Here is an 18217-nt window from a genome sequence, read left to right as displayed (position 1 = left end):
CCGGCGTGGGACTGCACAGTCACAGCCCTTGCCTCTGGTGTTACAAGGGCTTCATGGGGCTCTGGAGACTCAGATCCCTGTGAAAGCAGATGGACAGAAACCAGCCAGAGAGAGAGGCTCTGAAAATTGGAGCAGGCAGTTCTGAAGCTCAGGGCTGTGTCAAAAGCTAGCCAAATGTGTTGGGGCGAGGCGGCTTGCCTGGCAAACCCATCTGCTTTTTGCTTAGTAAATGGGTTTGGATGCCTGTGGAACAGGGGCCTCGGGGGACGAGCTTTGTTAACTTTGTGTCATGCTGAAGGAATACGACAGAGGAGGGTACGACTGTCATCCACCCACCAGGGATCTGTCCCTGACACCCCAGGGTGGAGGATGGAAGAACATGGAATAGTGCCCTGACTCAAAAGTTAACCAATTTCCTTTGCTTCCTTCCCTTTTCTCTCAGCAACTCCGAAGTCAAGCCCGAACTCTGATTACCTTTGCTGGAATGATACCCTACCGAACGTCTGGGGACACCAATGCGAGGCTGGTGCAGATGGAGGTCCTCATGAATTAAGTGCTATGCTTTGGGGACGTCTGGGTCGGCACGCTGTCAGTACATCAGGCACATGGGCCCACTAGGGTGGGGTTTCTGGTTTTGTTTCTGTTGTGTTTTGTTTTGGTTTCTGTATTATGTATTTTTGTCAACACCAATAAATTTCTTTGATTTGTATTTCTTTTCAACATTCTTTTATTTTCTTTTTTTTTTTCCTTTGAAATTTTGTTTACATTTTTATTTGTGTAATGGGGAATGCTGTCACTAGCTCTTGGGCCAGGGAATGAGAGGCTATGTAGATATTCATTATTTGGTTAAATTGACCTTAAATAATTAAAAATTTACCCAAAATGAGCCAGGAAACAAAGCCTTTGGGAGTTACTTTTATTTAGATATAATATTCTATATAGCAGAGTCACGATTCATTTTCACATTTTTATTTGAATGTGAAAGTCAACCTCAGCCTTAGAAGATGTAAGATTTGTGTGTGAAATATCAAGCACTCCATGTCCTCCTCTTCTTGGGTGTGACTTAAGTCCAGATGGTCCAAGACCATCCCCCAAATCATCAGCTCTGATTGCAGGATTCATCAGTTTGCTGTTCTCTTGCAATCCCAGTGGAGATAAAAGCATAGACCTAGAAAAAGCCTTAAGAAAGAAGGTTGCAGGTGCCCCAACTTGCACTTGAGGAAGGGGTAAACCTTGCCACTGCACTCCTCTGTAACTGCTCCACTGTGAGTTGACTGCTCGGGCTTATACACATCCCTCCTAGAAATAAGTTTAAACCTGTCTTTCCCTTCTCTGGTGGTCAGTTCCTCTGCTCAGACGACCCCCATTACTCTTCCCCACTCATGAAGGTAATTGGCCAGGCAAGCTCATGGGTCACATGCTGAGTCTGCAGTGTACAGAATCCAGACCACCACATGGCATCAGCACTGTGGGTGTTTGCTCTCTGAGCAGTAGTTGTCACCCATCATTTGCTCCGTTTCCCCCACCAGCAATCCCAAAGCCCTGAACTAAACCAGAGAGGAAATTAGGTTGTGTTTGTTCCTTAATGGGCCAACGAGCCTTGAGACACTGGGCAGCGGTCTGCTCTGCTGGTTTGATGGATGGATCCCTGAGGTAGACTCTTTCCCAGCAGAATGTTAAGATTCCCCAAAGGGTCCCCAAAGATGCCTTTGCTTGTAAGGAGAAGTTTCTGTCTTGTCACAGGGTGTGGTCATCCCCACCGTCCCCCAGTTGTTAAAATAATTGTTACCTTTTCTTTTGGGAAGAAATAATCTGTAGATAATGGGACCAACTGCTGCTTATCGGTAGGATTCCATGTTCCAGGAAGGATGCAGCCTGAGGGGCAGTGGAGCTGTGTTCTGCCTTCCTCCTCTAGTCTCATCTTGTCACCCTATCTTCAATTGAGCTTTACTAGAAAGTCTTGAAACGTGAGCCCTTTAGAGGACTTGATTTAGCAAGTTGTGCCCTGCTTAAATGTGCTGATTTAAGCTAATCAAATGATTTAATAGTGCTTTTTAAAAAAGAGTACTCCTGGCCAGGTGGGATTGCTCACACCTGTAATCCTAGCACTTTGGGAGGCCGAGGCAGGTGGATCACCTGAGGTCAGGAGTTTGAGACCAGCCTGGCCAACATTATGAAACCTCATCTCTACTAAAAATACAAAAATTAGCTGGGTGTGGTGGCAGGCACCTGTAATCCCAGCTTCACAGGAAGCTGAGACAGGAGATTTGCTTGAACCTGGGAGGTGAAGGTTGCAGCGAGCCGAGATTATGCCACTGCACTCCAGCCTAGGCAACAGAGTGAGACTCTGTCTCAAAAATAAACATAAGAGTACTCGGTGGACTTTTCATAAAGTGCGACTTAGTGCTTTGTTTTTCTGATGCTAGATTTTACTTGCAGATAGAAATATAACAATGCCACAAATGAGAAGGCTCAAGTTGTGAATGTGTTTGCTCCTGGCTTATCTCTTCTTCACTATCCCATGAGAATCGTGGATTTGCCTTTCCTTGCATCGTACAGTTCTACTTGTCCCAGAGAGAACTGCACACCAGCCCTGCATCCAGGAGATGAGGTTGTTTGACCTGTGGATGAGTCCTAAAATGAGAAGGGAGAGAAAAGCAGGCAGACCTTGAGCTACGCTGCTAGGAGAGCTGTGAGTTGGGAGAAAAGTGGTCACTGGTTGGCAGTTGAGGACTTGCTGAGAGAGACATTTGTAGGAGAAATAAGATAACTAGGTTCATACCAGAAGGGCCAGGCCTCGGATGGAGCAAATCCCAGTTCTTGTCCTACCAGCTGATTCTGTGATTGGGCACAGGCCTCGGATTGTGCAGAGATGAGAAACAGGCTGAATTTGCAAGGCTACAACATCAGGTTGTCATGTACCCCATGATTACAGCTTATGCCCAGAAGTCATGACCCTGTGACAGGTTATTGGCTTAAAAACTCATCTTCAGTTCACTTTTTCAGAGAACTAACTCTTTCCTTAGATGTTGGGCCAGGATTTCACTATTTACCCAGAGAGACTAAGAGAAAGTGGCACTAGGCGTCTCTTGTCTTCCAGATGTGAGATTTCGATCTTTCTAATGAAATTGGGGGCACTTGGAGGCTGTCAAGGTTTGTTCCTGTCTCAGAATGGCTCATAATAAACTCACTGAAACCCTCAAAGGAAAGTACTGACTTGATCTGGATCCTTTTCAGAGGCCTGGAGATTTAATTTCACAGATTCTCTTCTTTTGGCTTACCAACCACAACAAAAAAAACTCTTGACTCCCCAACTTCAGAGGGAAAACTGAAGCGAAACTGGTGAGCTCTGCCACAACAAATGCCTTGCCTTTATCAATAACTCATGAGCCGGGTGGGCTCCTCAAAGAGCAGGAAGCGCCCGTTTACACTGGGGCCAGGGTGCAGACCCAGCTCCTGTCCTCCATGAACTTACAGTCTAATTAGAGCCTCTTAAGGACAATTTGGCAGCCACTGTTACTCTTCTGATGCATCATTTAAATCCTAGAATAGGTGACTTTAAAGCAAAGAACTATAGACTTTTCCACAGTGTCCAGCATTTGCTGACCGAAAAAAAACCTGAGGGTGATTTTTCTCTTTGGATTTTTACCCTTGCCTGCACCTAGCCAGAACCCTTAATACTAAATTTAGCAATCATATGTAGCTCTGCCAACACCCTCCTGCTTTAGACTGGGTCTCTACTATCCTTTTTCTCTATTAGGCACCAGAACCTTTGTCTAGTTCATTAGGTAGTTCACATCACTTGCCACATTTCTAGCATGCCACTCAGGAAGTGACTTTAGGATACTGAATGCTGAGTCACAAAATGAAGCCCTGGGCTGGCGGGTTGCCCCAGGCCTGCCAAAGTCTTGGCAGTCCCCACACTGACTGGGAACTCTCCCTTAGCCTCAGTCAGCTGGGAGAGGAATTGAGCCCTGCATCAGCAAATAGGGGGAGAGTGTTACATATAAAATTCTTGATAGAAATGTGTGTTTTATATCAGAATTGGGCTTTTGTTCCTGCATCTCATTAAACAGGAGTTGTCTAGAACTATGTAAGAAAATATCCCCCATCCTTTATCCTACGCTGAATCCAGAAGTCATCCCATCTCCCGCCATCTTCTGACAATTCCATAATATATTGGTATCCCTCACAGGGCAGGGACAGGAAGGAAATAAATCTATCTTTCTGCCACTTGTTTCCAACTGAAAGGAAAAAAGTTACAAATTACTAAAGTCCTGAAAAGAGATTTCAAGTGGTCTGTGCTGCTTTTTTGCCTCATTACACACATAACTTGTGATTGGCTAGAGAGGTCACATGTATTTATCAGCCAAGTTTCCATTTCAGCAGATCATTTCAAAACCTCTTTGTGCTGGGCTGTGCTAGGAAGCTGGAATATCTGAGGTAAATCAAGCACTGATTTGTTCCCAAAGTTGTGCATAATGCTTTAAAAGTGGGCTGGTTTTTTTTCCTCTTGGCCCGGATCACCTAAGTGAAGTACTCATTGTTCTAAGTTGCTAACCCAGGGAAAGAGGATATTTTCCTGTCCTAACCTTGGTTTTTGAAATAAGCTTCTCCTGTGTGCCCTCCCTGGGGTCTCTGGCCCACAGCGGATCGCTCAGCAGATATGTGAATGAGCAGATGCTTTGCTTTGGCCTCCTGTGCCAAGCTCCTCCCCACATCCTCTCGAACAGCTCCATGTGCCTAGATTCAGACTCCGTGATTCACCATGGGGGCCCTTAATAGGCATTCAGTCTGAAAGAAGGTGGAGGAGAATAATGTCTCCCAGGATGAGATGAGACTCAGGGCTGTTCCTTCAAAGACAGAAACTTTCAGAGCTGCACAGCAGCAGGGAAACATTGAGAAGGGGGTGGAAATTTGATGTACTGTGAATAACGAAGGCCAGATCTTTAAAAAGAAAAAGGGAGGGGGTGCTGGCAGAAACCCAGCTGCACTGGCACACTGTACGCCCGGCTGCCTTTGCCCTTGAGCTTCTGTTTCTTGGGGATGGGGAGGGCAAAAACGTTTGCCCTGGACACTGGCTTCTGTTTGAGCAGGAAGTGGGGAGCCAGTGATCCCAGAGGGGACTTCAGTATCAGAACATATGCTTTGGTGGCCTCAGCAGACCTGGCCTAGGCAGGCTTTCAGGCGGCACTCAGGGCTTTATGGCCTGCAGATAAGGCCCCTTCATCTGGGTCAGACTTAGCAAATAAAAATATAGGACACTCAATTAAGTTTGCATTTCGGATAAACAGTGAAGAAGTTCCTAGTGTAAGTATGTCCCAGTTCTATGTGGCTTCCCTATCTGGGCTTGCCTCTGCTGGTACTTGCTGCCCAGAGACCTTCAGGCCTGCCACGGGCTGCCGGGAGCTCTCTAGTGGAACTGGATTACCCTGATTTTGTGCATTGTTTGTGCTTGTGTGGGCATCGGAAATGACAGTGAGATACACAGTTTTGAAGAGCTCAGCAGGCAGCTGAGCAGGATAATGTGGGCCCCAGTTGACCTCAGTGTCTGTCATCTACTGTGTGTTTTTCAACCAGAAATTTCAAATACTGTGTATTTTAGAAAGAGAGGAAAGAGGCAAAGTACAGCCTTTCTCACTTGATCAGTAACTTGTGTTAGAAACTCAGTGGGGGAGAATTCTTTGCGTTTTTCAGTTGACTGATTATTTTCCTTTTTTTCATTTTTGCTTTTCTCAAGTCACTCTGTGTGGTGCTTGTGGGAGAAGGGAGAGGGTGGGAGAGCGTTGGTGGATGTGTTCTGCATGTTCCTTTCTGTACAGTAACTTGTGCATTTACTCTGTTTAGGATGGTTCCTTCACCACCACCCCTGTCTGTAGCCAGTAAATTTCTGGAATGTTCTCCCAGAGTGCCATGTGCCCCCTTTGTTCAGTCCTTCAGTGGAGCAGAAACCTTTCTCAGGCCTTTCCTGGGAATATCCTTAGCTGAGGCACAGCCTGAGGGCTCCTCAGAAGGTGACAGAAGTGCCTCTACCTGGCCTCGGAGGTTAATGAGCCAGGCCTGCCTCTTCTCCACTCCCTGCAAAGAAGGCTCCTAAGGCTTATCCAGTCCCTGGGTCTGCGAAGTCCCCAGAGGTCTCTGTAAGTACAGGACTCCCATGCCAGCTCTGAATTTGTGCTTTCTCCCCATGAGCTTCAGAATTCTGGGGGGAAAGGTCAGATTCTGGCTGCAGGTGTGGTGGGACAGTAAGTCAGAAGCATTCTGGTGATAAACCCAGCATGCGGCATGCATTCTGGGGCTGGGAACAGCTAAGATCTGTAACCCCTTATTTTAGACCGTCAGTGGAAAGCATTTTAAATGGAGGTTGAGAGCCACTTATTGGCCTTGGGGAAGGAGAGCCGGAATTTGGGAGCCATGTTTTGGTGGGGTGGCAGAAGAGGCTTGGTCCTGACCTTGGAACAAATGTCTCCTGCTCTCTTAGAGAGTAGCTGCCTGTGCTTTTGACCAGGGCAGGTGTTTTCAGGATCTGGGGAATGGGATTCTGCTCGAGGACGTGCAGATGGCTAAGGGAGTAGGGTGTTCATATCTTTCCACCTGGGGACCCACCCTAACACGGTGATGGCAGGTCAGCTGCCCAGTGGCCTGTGTGCTATCCCTGAAGGGGCTCCACAAAAGAGTTTCAGCCCCTCCCTTTGCCTGGAGCCCTCAGCTTGTGCTGGCATCTGAGAGGCCATTTCCTGATGAGTCACCTGGGAATCTGGGCCTCAGACCACATCAGCCGGTTTAATGGCCTCCTGTGGGACTGCACAGCACCTCCTGGAGCTGGGGCTGGCAGCCTGTGGCTGTGGAGGGGAAACTGTCGGGCTGGGAATGGTGGTGAGGGGGCCTCTGGGGGTAAGGGTGGCCCTGTTTATTTGGGTTTCTTTTTTTTTTTTTCTTTTTATTTGAGACAGAGTTTTGTTCTTGTTGCCCAGGCTGGAATGCAATGGTGTAATCTCAGCTCACCGCAACCTCCACCTCCCAGGTTCAAGCGATTCTCCTGCCTCAGCCTCCCAAGTAACTGGGATTACAGGCATGCGCCACCATGCCCAGCTAATTTTGTATTTTTAGTAGAGATGGGATTTCTCCATGTTGGTCAGGCTGGTCTCGAACTCCTGACCTCAGGTGATCCGCCCACCTTGGCCTCCCAAAGTCCTGGGATTACAGGCTTGAGCCACCACACCCTCAGATTTCTTAAGAGCTGAAGGCTTTTCAGTTGGGTGAGGATTCTTTCTGGGTCCTCAGTTAAAACCATTAGAATGCCACCCAAATGGCAAAGGAAGAAGACAAAGTTAAGCCCATTGGTCCCCCCAACATGAGTGACACCTCAGCTGTTCCTGGAAATGGCCAGGTTTGCATAGAAGCCCTGAAAAGCAAACAGCCACAGAGAAATATGAGGACTGATGGTGGGAAGTGAGGCCCCAGAAGCTGGGAAAGCTGCCTGCTGGCAGTGCTATTGTGGGGAGAGACATTTTCGTTGGAGAGGTTGGCTGGAAATTCTTTTTCCTCAGTTTTCCCAAATGTGTCCTTCCCATAGCGCCAGTCTAGAGGCATCACCCCCACCACACCACTGACCCTACCACACTCGGGGTAGGTCTCTGATCAGCTTGACAGAGCAGTTGGCTTGAATTTTTAGGAAAATTTGAACCAAACCAAAAAGGACACTTTTTTTCTTCAAAAACAGACATTTAAGATGTGGCCCTCTGGTGGCTGGCAGCTGTCAGTGGCATCAGAAAGCACAAGAACATCAGACTTCCTTGAAAACTAAATTCTGAAAGGGTCTTCTCAACAGCGGGAGGCGGAGGATGGGAAGAGGGAAAGGTAAGGAACATGGAATGACCGTGCCCTGGCCGGAGGGAGCAAGTCCTGGCCAGGCAGTCGCCCCACACCGCAAGGCTTCAGAGCTTGGGAGCTGCGAGTCCTTCCATTGCGGGGAACCAGTTTGCTCTTGTAGGAAGCAGGCACGCCAGTTTCTACTCCATCAGGCCACTGGGAAGAGGAAGTTAAAACCTGTTGCCTGTCGCACAGGGGGCTCTCCATAAATAAACGTTCATTGTAGCCACCCAGCTCCCTGCCTTGTGCAGACGGTCTCCAAGACTGTAGGGACGTCCTCCACCACTGGGCTTCTGCCCTTCAAAACAGGGCCTGCACATGGGTGCAGGTCAAATCAATGACTCCCACCTCAGGGATGCCTTTTTTATTTTTTATTATTATTTTTTTTTTGGCAAGAGACAAAATTAGGTCAACATTGATGAGCCAAAATTTTGCTAATGGGGAAAGACATTGACATGTCAAGTTCAACTTGCGGTTCCTGTTTCTTTAGGAACTGCTAAGTGGAGAATGCAGTTCAAGAAATGTTTAAGGGTCTACCTCGTGCCAGGCATTATTCTAGGCACAGGGTCACAATGGTGAACTGAATCAAGATCTCTGCCCTCAAGGAGCTTCCTTCTTAGTGGAGTGAGAGACAATAAGGGGCCTCTTCCTATAAGGGTCTCTCCTTCCAGGCTGACTCAAGAGCTTCACTCATCCATTCAGGACCCGCCATGGCCCTTGAGGCAGGGTCCCATTCTGTCACCTTGGTTGGAGTACAGTGGCGCGATCTCGCCTCACTGCAACCTCCGCCTCAGGGGCTCAAGCGATCCTCCCACCTCAGTCCTCTGAGTAGCTGGGACTACAGGCACGCGCCACCACATCCAGCTAATTTTTATGTATTTTTTGTAGAGATGGGGTTTTGCCATGTTGCTCAGGCTGGTCTTGAACTCCTGGACTCAAGTGATCTGCCAGCCTCAGCATCCCAGAGTACTGGGATTATAGGCGTGAGCCACCGTGCCTGGCCCACTATGGGGTGATTTCTGAGACTAAGGTGCAATCTCTGCTTTCTGAGGTTCACTGTGTGGTTGGGGAAAAGAGAAAAGCAGGTTATGTACATGTGCACACAGATACACCATAATCAAATAGGAAGCCTTAAGAAATGCCACAAAAAGCCTGGCATGGTGGCTCACACCTGTAATCCCAACATTCTGATGGCTGGGGCAGGAGGATCACTTGAGCCCAGGAGTTTCAGACCAGCTTGGGCAACATGGTGAAACCCTGTCTCTATTAAATATATATGTATACAAAAATTAGCCAGGTATGGTGGCATGAGTCTGTAGTCACAGCTACTTGGAAGGCTGAAGCAGGAGATCGCTTGAACCCGGGAGGCAGAGTTCAAGGCTGCAGTGAGCCGAGATTGAGCCACTGCACTTCAGCCACTTCAGCAGCCCGTGACAGAGCAAGACCCTGTGTCAAAAAAAAAAAAAAAAAAAAAACCCACAAGGAAGGGCCATATAAAGGGGAAAGATTCTGGCCAGGGATACAGGGGCTGTCTGCAAGTGACCAAGATTCAGACCTACAGAGATGGGAGAACACTGTATGGGTGTGGCCATCCTGCTAGCCCAGGATGCAGGGACCCCCCAGGTCCCGTCGGTCTGGCCGCAGCTGGCCTGCGTAATATGCCCCAGCGGTGTCATGCAGCTGTTAATCTCTCCCATGACCCTGAAGCAGGAGAAACAGCAGGACTCAGGTGAGTTGAGGGGCCTGCCAGAGGTCCCAGGCCTCATGCTCATCCCTTACCTGGCCCAGCAGAAGCCTGACTCTAGGGCATCTCCCTTGTTCAAGAGGTAAGTATGTGGTGGGTATGGAGGGGACCTGGGGTGTATGTGGCCCGTGAGGCAGAGAGATGAGTCAGGGGTGGTCTGACTTGGGGACACATACTTGTCTGTGCAAACCAATAATTATAAGGTTACCTGTTGTCCTTGGGCAATTAATCCAGCACAAAAGGGCTGGTATCCAGTGCATGTATTCCTGTGTCTAACCAGGAGAGAAAAAGCTCTTTAAAAGCCTTTTACAACATGAAAGATAACTTTAAAAAAAAAATTTTTTAGATCAGCAATCCCTTTATCAAGAAGAGCCAGATTCTGTGCTGCACACAGCCTTAGTTAACGTCTTCCCTCCAGCTCCGCGCCAGCTCTGCAGTTCACAGCCCTGGCTTCATCTTAGAATCACCCAAGGAGTTTCGACGCTACTGATTTCCAAGGCCCTGCCCCCTGAGCTTCCCACTTAACTGGCCTGGGGAGGGGCCGAGGCACTGATTCTTATTTTGTAGAAGTTTCCCGAGTGATTTTCATGCCCTGCTAGGGTCAGGAACTATTGCTGCGACTGAAGCAGGGAGTGATGAGGTAGGCCTGTGGCCCTTTCTAAATGTGGAAATCCCCCAAACCCCTTCCCCAACACAGATTTTCATACAATGTCTGAGACGTACTAAATAGGAAGACACAAATTCTATCTGGTTAGGGAAAAACATGCACCACGCCAAGTCCCATTGGGTCACCTTGCCCACTCTATACCCCTCAAGGTCAAAGCCAACCTAGCCGCCGTCCAACGTGGTTTTTAATGTTGGGAAGTTAACCATTAAAAATGGTATCAGAGGCTGGGCACGGTGGCTCAGGCCTGTAATCCCAGCACTTGGGGAGGCCTAAGCAGGCGGATCACTTGAGGTCAGGAGATTGAGACCAGCCTGGCCAACATGGTGAAACCTAGTCTCTACCAAAATACCAAAAAAAATTAGCCAGATGTGGTGGTGCATGCCTGTAATCTCAGCTACTCGGGAGGCTGAGACAGGAGAATGGCTTCACAGATTGCAGTGAGCCGAGTTTGCGCCACTGCACTTCAGCTGAGCAACAGAGTGAGACTCCCTCTCCGAAAAAAAAAAAAAAAAGGCATCAGATAAAGAGCATCATTGTGTGTGAGGGGCTCTGGGGGCACATTTTTCAGGAAATCAGAAGTGAATGAGCACTTGACAGCTCTGGTTGGAACCCAGGGACCCTGATCAAAGATACTCTTTCCCAGTGTCTGACTGCCCCTGGCCTTCCCGCATTCACCACTGGCAGGTGCACTGAATGGGCTTGTCCTGAGCCTCTTCAGTGCACAGTGCTGCCGCTAACTGCAAGCTCCTTCCGGGGAAGGAGCCGACTTCTGTTCCCCAGACCACCCCTCAAACTTCCGCTGTGGGGCTCCATACCCTGCAGGACCTGCACCGAGCCAGAGCACGAAGGTCCACCGTGGCCCCAGCCTGGAGTGCAAACTCCCCTTGGAGGCAAGCCCCAGTGCCTTTTTGCATCTGAACCCTGGGGTGCTGGGTGACCACTGGCAGAAGACCCTTTAGAGCTCTGCTGGGGGATGGTAAGGAGGTCAGCCACTTATTTCAGGTATTTGGCGGAGAGTCAACCAGATAATGTTGGAGAGCCTCTGGATACTGAGCTTCTAGGACTCTGAACGTTCTCTGCTTTTACATGCATGCAATGCCTGTCAAGGTCTGGGCTCTGATGACTCTAAAAGCCAACTCTCTGCGTTTCTGCTTTTGGACCTGAACTCCTCCTCTTTCCACTCCTCCCTCTGCCTCAACTTCTAAAAATTAAAAAGAAACCAACAAAAACATTAGCAGCTGCCCTTACCAAAAAGCACTGCCTTAAACAAGTAGAGGATGACTGCGTTTTCTCCCACCTTTCTTTTCTGGTAGCTTAAGGGCTAGAACCAAAACAAACAAACAAAAAGTTTATATTTGCAGAGCATTATTAATGTCCTCCAAAATGCTGCTTTCGTAAATCCCCTCTTAATATCATCAGAAAACCCATGGCTGGGTAGAATTATCTCCATTTGACAAACGGTGACCTAAAAGCACCAGGTCAGAAAGTAGGCTGAACAGATCTCAGCCAGGCCTCTCCGCTCACATCCTTCCTCACTCTCTGGACTGGGCCTGGCCTGAGGGAGTGGGTTGGGAGCTTAGCTTTCAGAAGCAGCTCTGAGATTCTAGGCCTCCTGGTTCTGGTAGCAGGAGCAAGTCATAGGCCCCTAGACTCCAAAAATATCCATTAAAGAGTGTTCTGATTTGAAGTCTACCTGTGGAATTCAAAATGGAACAGAATGATCATGTTTCTCCTATTGCTTTCAAGAAAAAAAGAAAAGGTTTCCAATGAAATTTGAAAATGAAAGGCTGGCTGGTCACAGTGACTTACGCCTGTAATCCCAGCACTTAGGGAGACCAAGGCAGGTGGATAACTTGAGCTCAAGAGTTTGAAACCAGCCTGGGCAACAAGACCCTGTCTCTACATAATATTTTTAAAAATTAGCTGGGTGTAGTGTAGTCGCAGCCTGTAGTCCCAGCTACTCAGGAGGCTGAGATGAAAGGATCGCTTGAGCCTGGGAGATGAGGCTGTGGTGAGCTGTAATCGTGCCACTGCACTCCTTGGTGACAGAGTGAGACCCTGTCTCAATAAAAAGAAAGGTCAATGATAGTGAAGACAATGGGTTCGAGTCCTTGGTTTCTTGGGAGAGCACATTGGCAGAGTCATCAGGGTGCAGGAACATATGCTTGTGTCTGTTATTACAGGGCTGAATTTTTATTAGAATTACTGCTCCAGTTCGTGTTGATGCAGCAGGGCTGAGCTCCAGCTAAACCTGCATGGACAGATAAAGGGTTGATGGGGATTTATTTATTTATTTATTTATTTATTTATTTATTATGAGAAGAGGAAGAGGGGAAGAAAGTAAATCTCACTCTTTTATCAGGTAATGACTACTGATCATGATTGCGCTTTCTGCCTTGGCTGCCAGGAAGCTCCAGACTAACATTGGACTTTGTCCTTCTTAAATAATTGCTTATCTATTTGCTTTTTTGTGTCATCTACCTCACTCTACCCTGGTACAAGCCAGAGGAAATCATCCTCTCTCTGAACCCGTGTAGCATTTATCCAGGGATTTATGTATTCCTGCCTTGGCTTATGGCTATTTGTTGGCCTTACCTCCCCTGATGAATGGTATGCTCCTGAGGACTATGACCATGCCTTATCCTTCTGTGTGTCCTTCAAAATAGCCAGATTGTGTTTAATGTATATCTATACGTGTGGAATGAATGTTGGCTAGATAAGATTTTTTTTTTTTTTAAGTCTGTCCATGAAGAAAAAGGAACTAGGAGTACTCCTTTCTTTTTCTTTTTTCTTTTTCTTTTTTTTTTTTTTTGAGACAAGATCTCAGACTAGAGCCTGGCAAACACAGTTCACTGCAGCCTCAACCTCCTGGGCTCAAGTGATCTTCCCACTTCAGCCTCCCAAGTAGCTGGAACCACAGGCGTGCACCACTATGCCTGGCTAATCTTTAAATTTTTTTGTAGAGACGGGATTCTCTATGTTGCCCAGGCTGGTCTTGAACTCCTGGGCTCAAGCAATCCTCCCGCCTCAGCCTCCCAAAGAGCTGGGATTACAGGCTTAAGCCACCACACCTGGTTGGGAGTCCTTCCTTTAACAATGAAAATGTCTTAACTCATCATGTATGTTTCCTTGTTGGCTTTAGCTATCGATAGCTTCAAGTACTTTAAAGCACTTTAGTGTCAAAGTGCTATAACATTGTCCAGGTAGAGGACCAGGACTGCAATAGACACAACTGTGGGCTCCTCAAGGCTCAATTTCTTTCTTGCTTTTTTTTTTTTTTTTAGTTTTGTTTGGGGGGGGGGGCTTTCACTCTGTTGCCCAGGCTGGAGTGCAGTAACGCGATCTCGGCTCACTGCAACCTCCACCTCCTGGGTTCAAGCGATTCTGCTGCCTCAGCCTCCCGAGTAGCTGGCATTACAGGTGCCTGCCACCACGCCTGGCTAATTTTGGTATTTTTAGTAGAGATGAGGTTTCACCATCTTGGCCAGGCTGGTCTTGATCTCCTGACCTCATGATCCACCTGCCTCAGCCTCCCAAAGTGGTGGGATTACAGGTGTGAGCCCCTGCACCCATCTTCAAGGCTCAATTTCTTGGTCCTGGTTGCTGAGGAGGTTGCAGTCCAGCCTCTGGCTTCCCAGGCCTTCCCAGTGCCCTGTACCTCCATTGTTTCTCTGCATCCCCTGCATTGTACAGGTTTTTTTTTTTATGTGTGTTCCCCTCTTCCCCACAAGCATCAAGTCTGTGAGCCCTTGTGGGCAGGGACCCAGATTCCACCCTGTGCACCCCTGGGCCCTGGTGCCATACTGGCCTGGGGCAGCCATTGGTTGGGGAAGATGTTGTATGGGTTCATCACTGTCTCAAAACCAGAGGAGCCACACCCCAGAGGAGGAAGCCGGCGGAGTTCTGGTATCGTTGCTGCAGCTGGTGTTGTGAATCAGGCCGACGAGCAGCGCATCCTCTTACCCGGCTATTTCACGACACCAGGGTTGCATCATACCCATCCTCTCCAGGCGAGCCTCGTGGGACCGGGCCGGACGCAAGGACCTGGGGATGGGGTTGGGGTGGGAGTCTGTGTGTGAAAGCTTGTCCTCTGCAACCCGCTGGATCTCAGCCCAGACCGCTCCTCAGAATCACCTGCAGCTTTCAAAAAACTCTGATGTTTGCCCCTCACCTCCTCTTGCTCAGGTCCACAGAATCTCCCATTAGAATGTGAGCTCTAGGAGGGCAGGGTCTGTGTCTTGTTCCCTGTGGTGCCTTCCTTGCCTAGCACAGGGCATGGTATGCAGTAGGGACTCAATAAACGCAGTGGAGTGAAGAAACAATTAGATCCCTTTTAGCCTCATCTGCCACCATTTCTTCCCTCCTTTCCCCACCCCACAGCACTGTGTGGGCCTCAGTCCCACTGCCTCTCCCCCTGCACTGACCACACCCCTCCTGAGCTCCTTTCCCTCCTCTCCCCTGTCCTCATCTCCCCTCCATCCTCACCCACACACCTACCCTCCCCTCTCCCCTCCTTCCTCTGGACAGCCTTCCTCCTCTGCTGGCCAGTTGCATGATCTCCTTGCTGGTCTATCTGCCAGGTTAGGCTGTGAGGTTCAGTGCTCGGTACACAGGAGGAACACAATAAATGCCGAGTTGCCTCTGTAGCCGCAAAGACAGGAGGCCCTGAGATTCTGAGGTTGCAGCAGGGCCTTCTGTCCTTAGCGTTTCAGGACCTGCATCTGGGGTTTCTGCTTCTCTGGGATTTCCGCTTCTCCAGTTTCCTGACAGCTGAGAGCTTCCGCTTCTTCACTGCTCCTGTTCTGTCTGAGATCCAGGAGATCCGAAGGGCCCACTGCACTCAGCCAGGGGAGAGGGATGCCTGGCACTGGTAGAGGAGGCATTTCCATTTTGCTGCTGCAAAGCTGGGGTTCACCCAAGTCAGTTTCGTGCTCAAAGTCACACAGAAACGGCCAGAACTGAGACTCTTTGCAGCCAAATCAAGGGCTTTGCTCCAGGCACATAGAACCTCAGATCAGAAGGGCCTGGCCCATGGGTTCTCCCGGAAGCCAGAGTCCTGAAAGATAGGGACTGTGTTTGACCTAGCACTGCGTCCCCACTGACCATCAAAAAGAGTGCCTCTGTAAACATTTCTGAAATTGATTAAATTCCATCCAAATGCAACTTCCCCTTCCTGGGGATCTGTGCTTCGGGACAAGGTGTCTGACAGTCTCTCAGCATGTCCTGTTGATGAGTCCTTCGAGGGGACCTGCTAAAACCCTATATTACCCCATAGAGAGGCAGAGGGGCAGAAGAGGTTTCTTGAAGAAGCAAATGTCCCCCTGCTGAACAGAAAGGGACTTTGGAGCTGAACAGGCCAGGGTTTTCTGGAGGGAGGAGCGAGTGACTTGCCCAAGGTCACCCTTGGCAAGCACAGTCAGGGCCCCTTACTCTGCCCAGGGCCACAGCGCTGCTGGAAACCAGCCCGGGCCCCTTCAGGCTCCTTCTTCTGTGAGATCTTAATCAGGAATTTTCCACAGTTGCCCAGGGACAGGGTGTGTAGGAATGGTGTGAGCTGATAAAGGGCAGCTGTGATTTTCGCCAGACAAATGGCAGTTTAAGAGGGAGATGAGCGATAAGATCTGCCCCGAGGGCCCCATGAGGGACTGAGCAGAGAGAGGCCTCCACAAATCCTCTCCCCTAACAAAACCAGGGTGGGGCCCTCAAGCCTTCGGCCCCACTGGCAGATGCCTCTCTGAGGAGGGGCTGGGAATCCAGGGAAGTGGGTAGGGAGGCCTGTGGGTCATTAAGAGGTACCCTGAGAAGATTTAAAAATTAACACCTATGGTAAATGTATAAGCTTTGCAAAAAAAAAAAAGTGCACAGTGATCGTAACCTTTGGGGTTTGTCATTGAGGTCCTGTTATCCTCAGCTCACCTCTAGATGCGAAACCAGAGGCTGAATGCTGAGCTGAGAGGGCCTGTGGAGTGGCCAGTTTCATCAACCCTGCTTGAGGTCATTCTGTCAGCCAAGGATTTCCACGGAGCCGTCCTTTGCCCTCTTTGCTTCTGCGTCCCCTTCATAATTCAACAAGCGTTTGTTGAATACCCACTCTGTACTGTTTTGTTGCCTGGGATTATCACTGAACAAAACAGGGCCAGATCCCTGCCTTTGTGAGTCTAACAAGGTGGATGAAATTTCTGTCTCCTCCCCAGAAAAGTGCACTGACGTATGAAAACTTATCCATGATTGTGTGGGACTCCTAGACCCTCATCTTGGAGGTGGATTCCCCAACAGTGTTTGCTGCCCTAACACCGGCTGAGCATTTCACCTACCCATTCTGCCTGGCCCTACAGCTGAGTAGGTACACCTGTCCCCAGTACCTCTGGACGAGGAGTAAGAGGGTTAGCAAGGGGGACAGAGTGAGCCAGCCAGGCCTACCTGTGAGTTCTCAATCACCCAGTGCTGACTTGCTGTTGGGGGTCATGGAGCCCTAAGGATTTCGAGCACTGTAGAGCCAGTCCTGTGGGGGACCTGTGTGAACTCTGTAAGCCCAAGTCTAAGAGGCAGGGCTACGGAGGGAGAGGAGGTGTGTCCCTCCGTATCCTTCCCAAGGATGACCAGAGCCAGAGCATAAGCCAAGCTCAGATGTCTAGAGCTGGCGATGGCCTTTCTGTCCCCTGCCTCCAGGAAGAGCAACTTATTCTCTAAGAATCAGGTCAGGGGTCCCCTCCTCCAGGAAGCCTTCCCTGGCTGTCCCTACTCTGACCCGCCTCCAGGGACATCTCTCCCATTGCTACCCTCACTACACAGCTGGGCTGATCTGTTTCCACACTGATTTCCCTCACGAACTGAGCAGCTTCGTGAGCACGGGCACAATGCCCACCATGGGTGTCCTTGGCTCCTATCGCCACCCATGGCATGGTGGGTGGTCAGTAAAGGTTTGTTGGGTGAATGGCAGCAAGATGGGAAACTCAGCAGAGGTGACAAAGAGATCAGTGATTTTCTTGTGAGCCACTAGGTCACCCCACTTCTGAGTAGCAGACTCCAAGATCGGGGAGTGTGTGCAGGGCATTCAACAGGGAGCCTCTTGGGGTCAGTACTTGTGGGTAGAAGGGAAGGAAGCAGGGCTGGACAGAGGGAGAAGTAAGGTTCGGTGTATACCCAAAGCCTCAGCTAGGGCAGGGTGCCAGGTCTTTATACCCATATCCGTCAGTCATTGAATGCTGGCCTCTGAGAAGAAAGGTGACCACAGGTGAGGCCAGCACCATAGGGGCTGACACTGAGAGCCCTCATAACAGCTGGGAAAATACGCCCTCCATTTCTGGTGACACATCAAGTGTGTGCCCACTAACTCATCTCTCAAGACCCTGACTCCCCTCTTGCATCTCTGGTAATGAGAGTGCTGCTCCCATGCCACCAGCATTCAAGGTGTGGCCTCAGAGTGCTGGCAAAATTGGGTCCTGACCTGGTCCAGCACTGGTAGGGGGACTGCTCCTATGGGAGCTGGGGTGCCTTGTCTGGGATGGTTTCAGGAACCAGGAAAGGCACTGGCTCCCCAGGCTTTATAACCCAATGGCCCTGCAGGCAGAGCCCAGGGAAACCCACACTTTGGGTGGTGCCTAGGGGCCCTGGAGGCCACCGGCTGGTCCCAAGCCCCAGGGCTTGTCAGTCTATTGGTGGATATGGATTCCAATTCTGACCTGCTGAACTCTGGTTTGAAGTTACTTGTAAATATACTGAGATGTCTCTGGAGGGACACATAGACGTTGGGAGACAGGTTGGAGCTAAAGAGACTAACTTTGGGTGTGTGTGTGTACATCTTTTTTATAATGTTATACCAGTTGGGTGCAGTGGCTCACGCCTGCAATCCCAACATTTTGGGAGGTGGAAGGCTGAGGTAGGAGACTCACTTGAGTCAGGAGTTTGAGACCAGCCTGGGTAACCAGGATGGG

The 18217-nt window shown here is 49.4% G+C and overlaps 1 protein-coding gene across 10 annotated transcripts in view; it reads left to right on the top strand.

Annotated features, from left to right (window-relative positions):
• NUP93 (nucleoporin 93) overlaps nt 1-895 on the top strand; it is a 113664-nt gene extending 112769 nt beyond the window's left edge. For 9 of the 10 annotated variants that reach the window (XM_003916914.5, XM_031658235.1, XM_031658237.1 and 6 more), the window contains one exon: nt 443-895. In XM_003916914.5, coding sequence (XP_003916963.1) covers nt 443-553 — 111 coding nt within the window. In that variant the 3' untranslated portion in view covers nt 554-895. The remainder of the gene's footprint in view (nt 1-442) is intronic. The other variant, XM_003916916.5, reaches the window with a different exon arrangement.
• The last annotated feature ends 17322 nt before the right edge of the window (nt 896-18217 follow it).

This window comes from Papio anubis, chromosome 18, assembly GCF_008728515.1.
Source record: "Papio anubis isolate 15944 chromosome 18, Panubis1.0, whole genome shotgun sequence".
Taxonomy (NCBI): Eukaryota; Metazoa; Chordata; class Mammalia; order Primates; family Cercopithecidae; genus Papio; species Papio anubis.
This window is presented reverse-complemented; position numbering and strand designations above follow the sequence as displayed.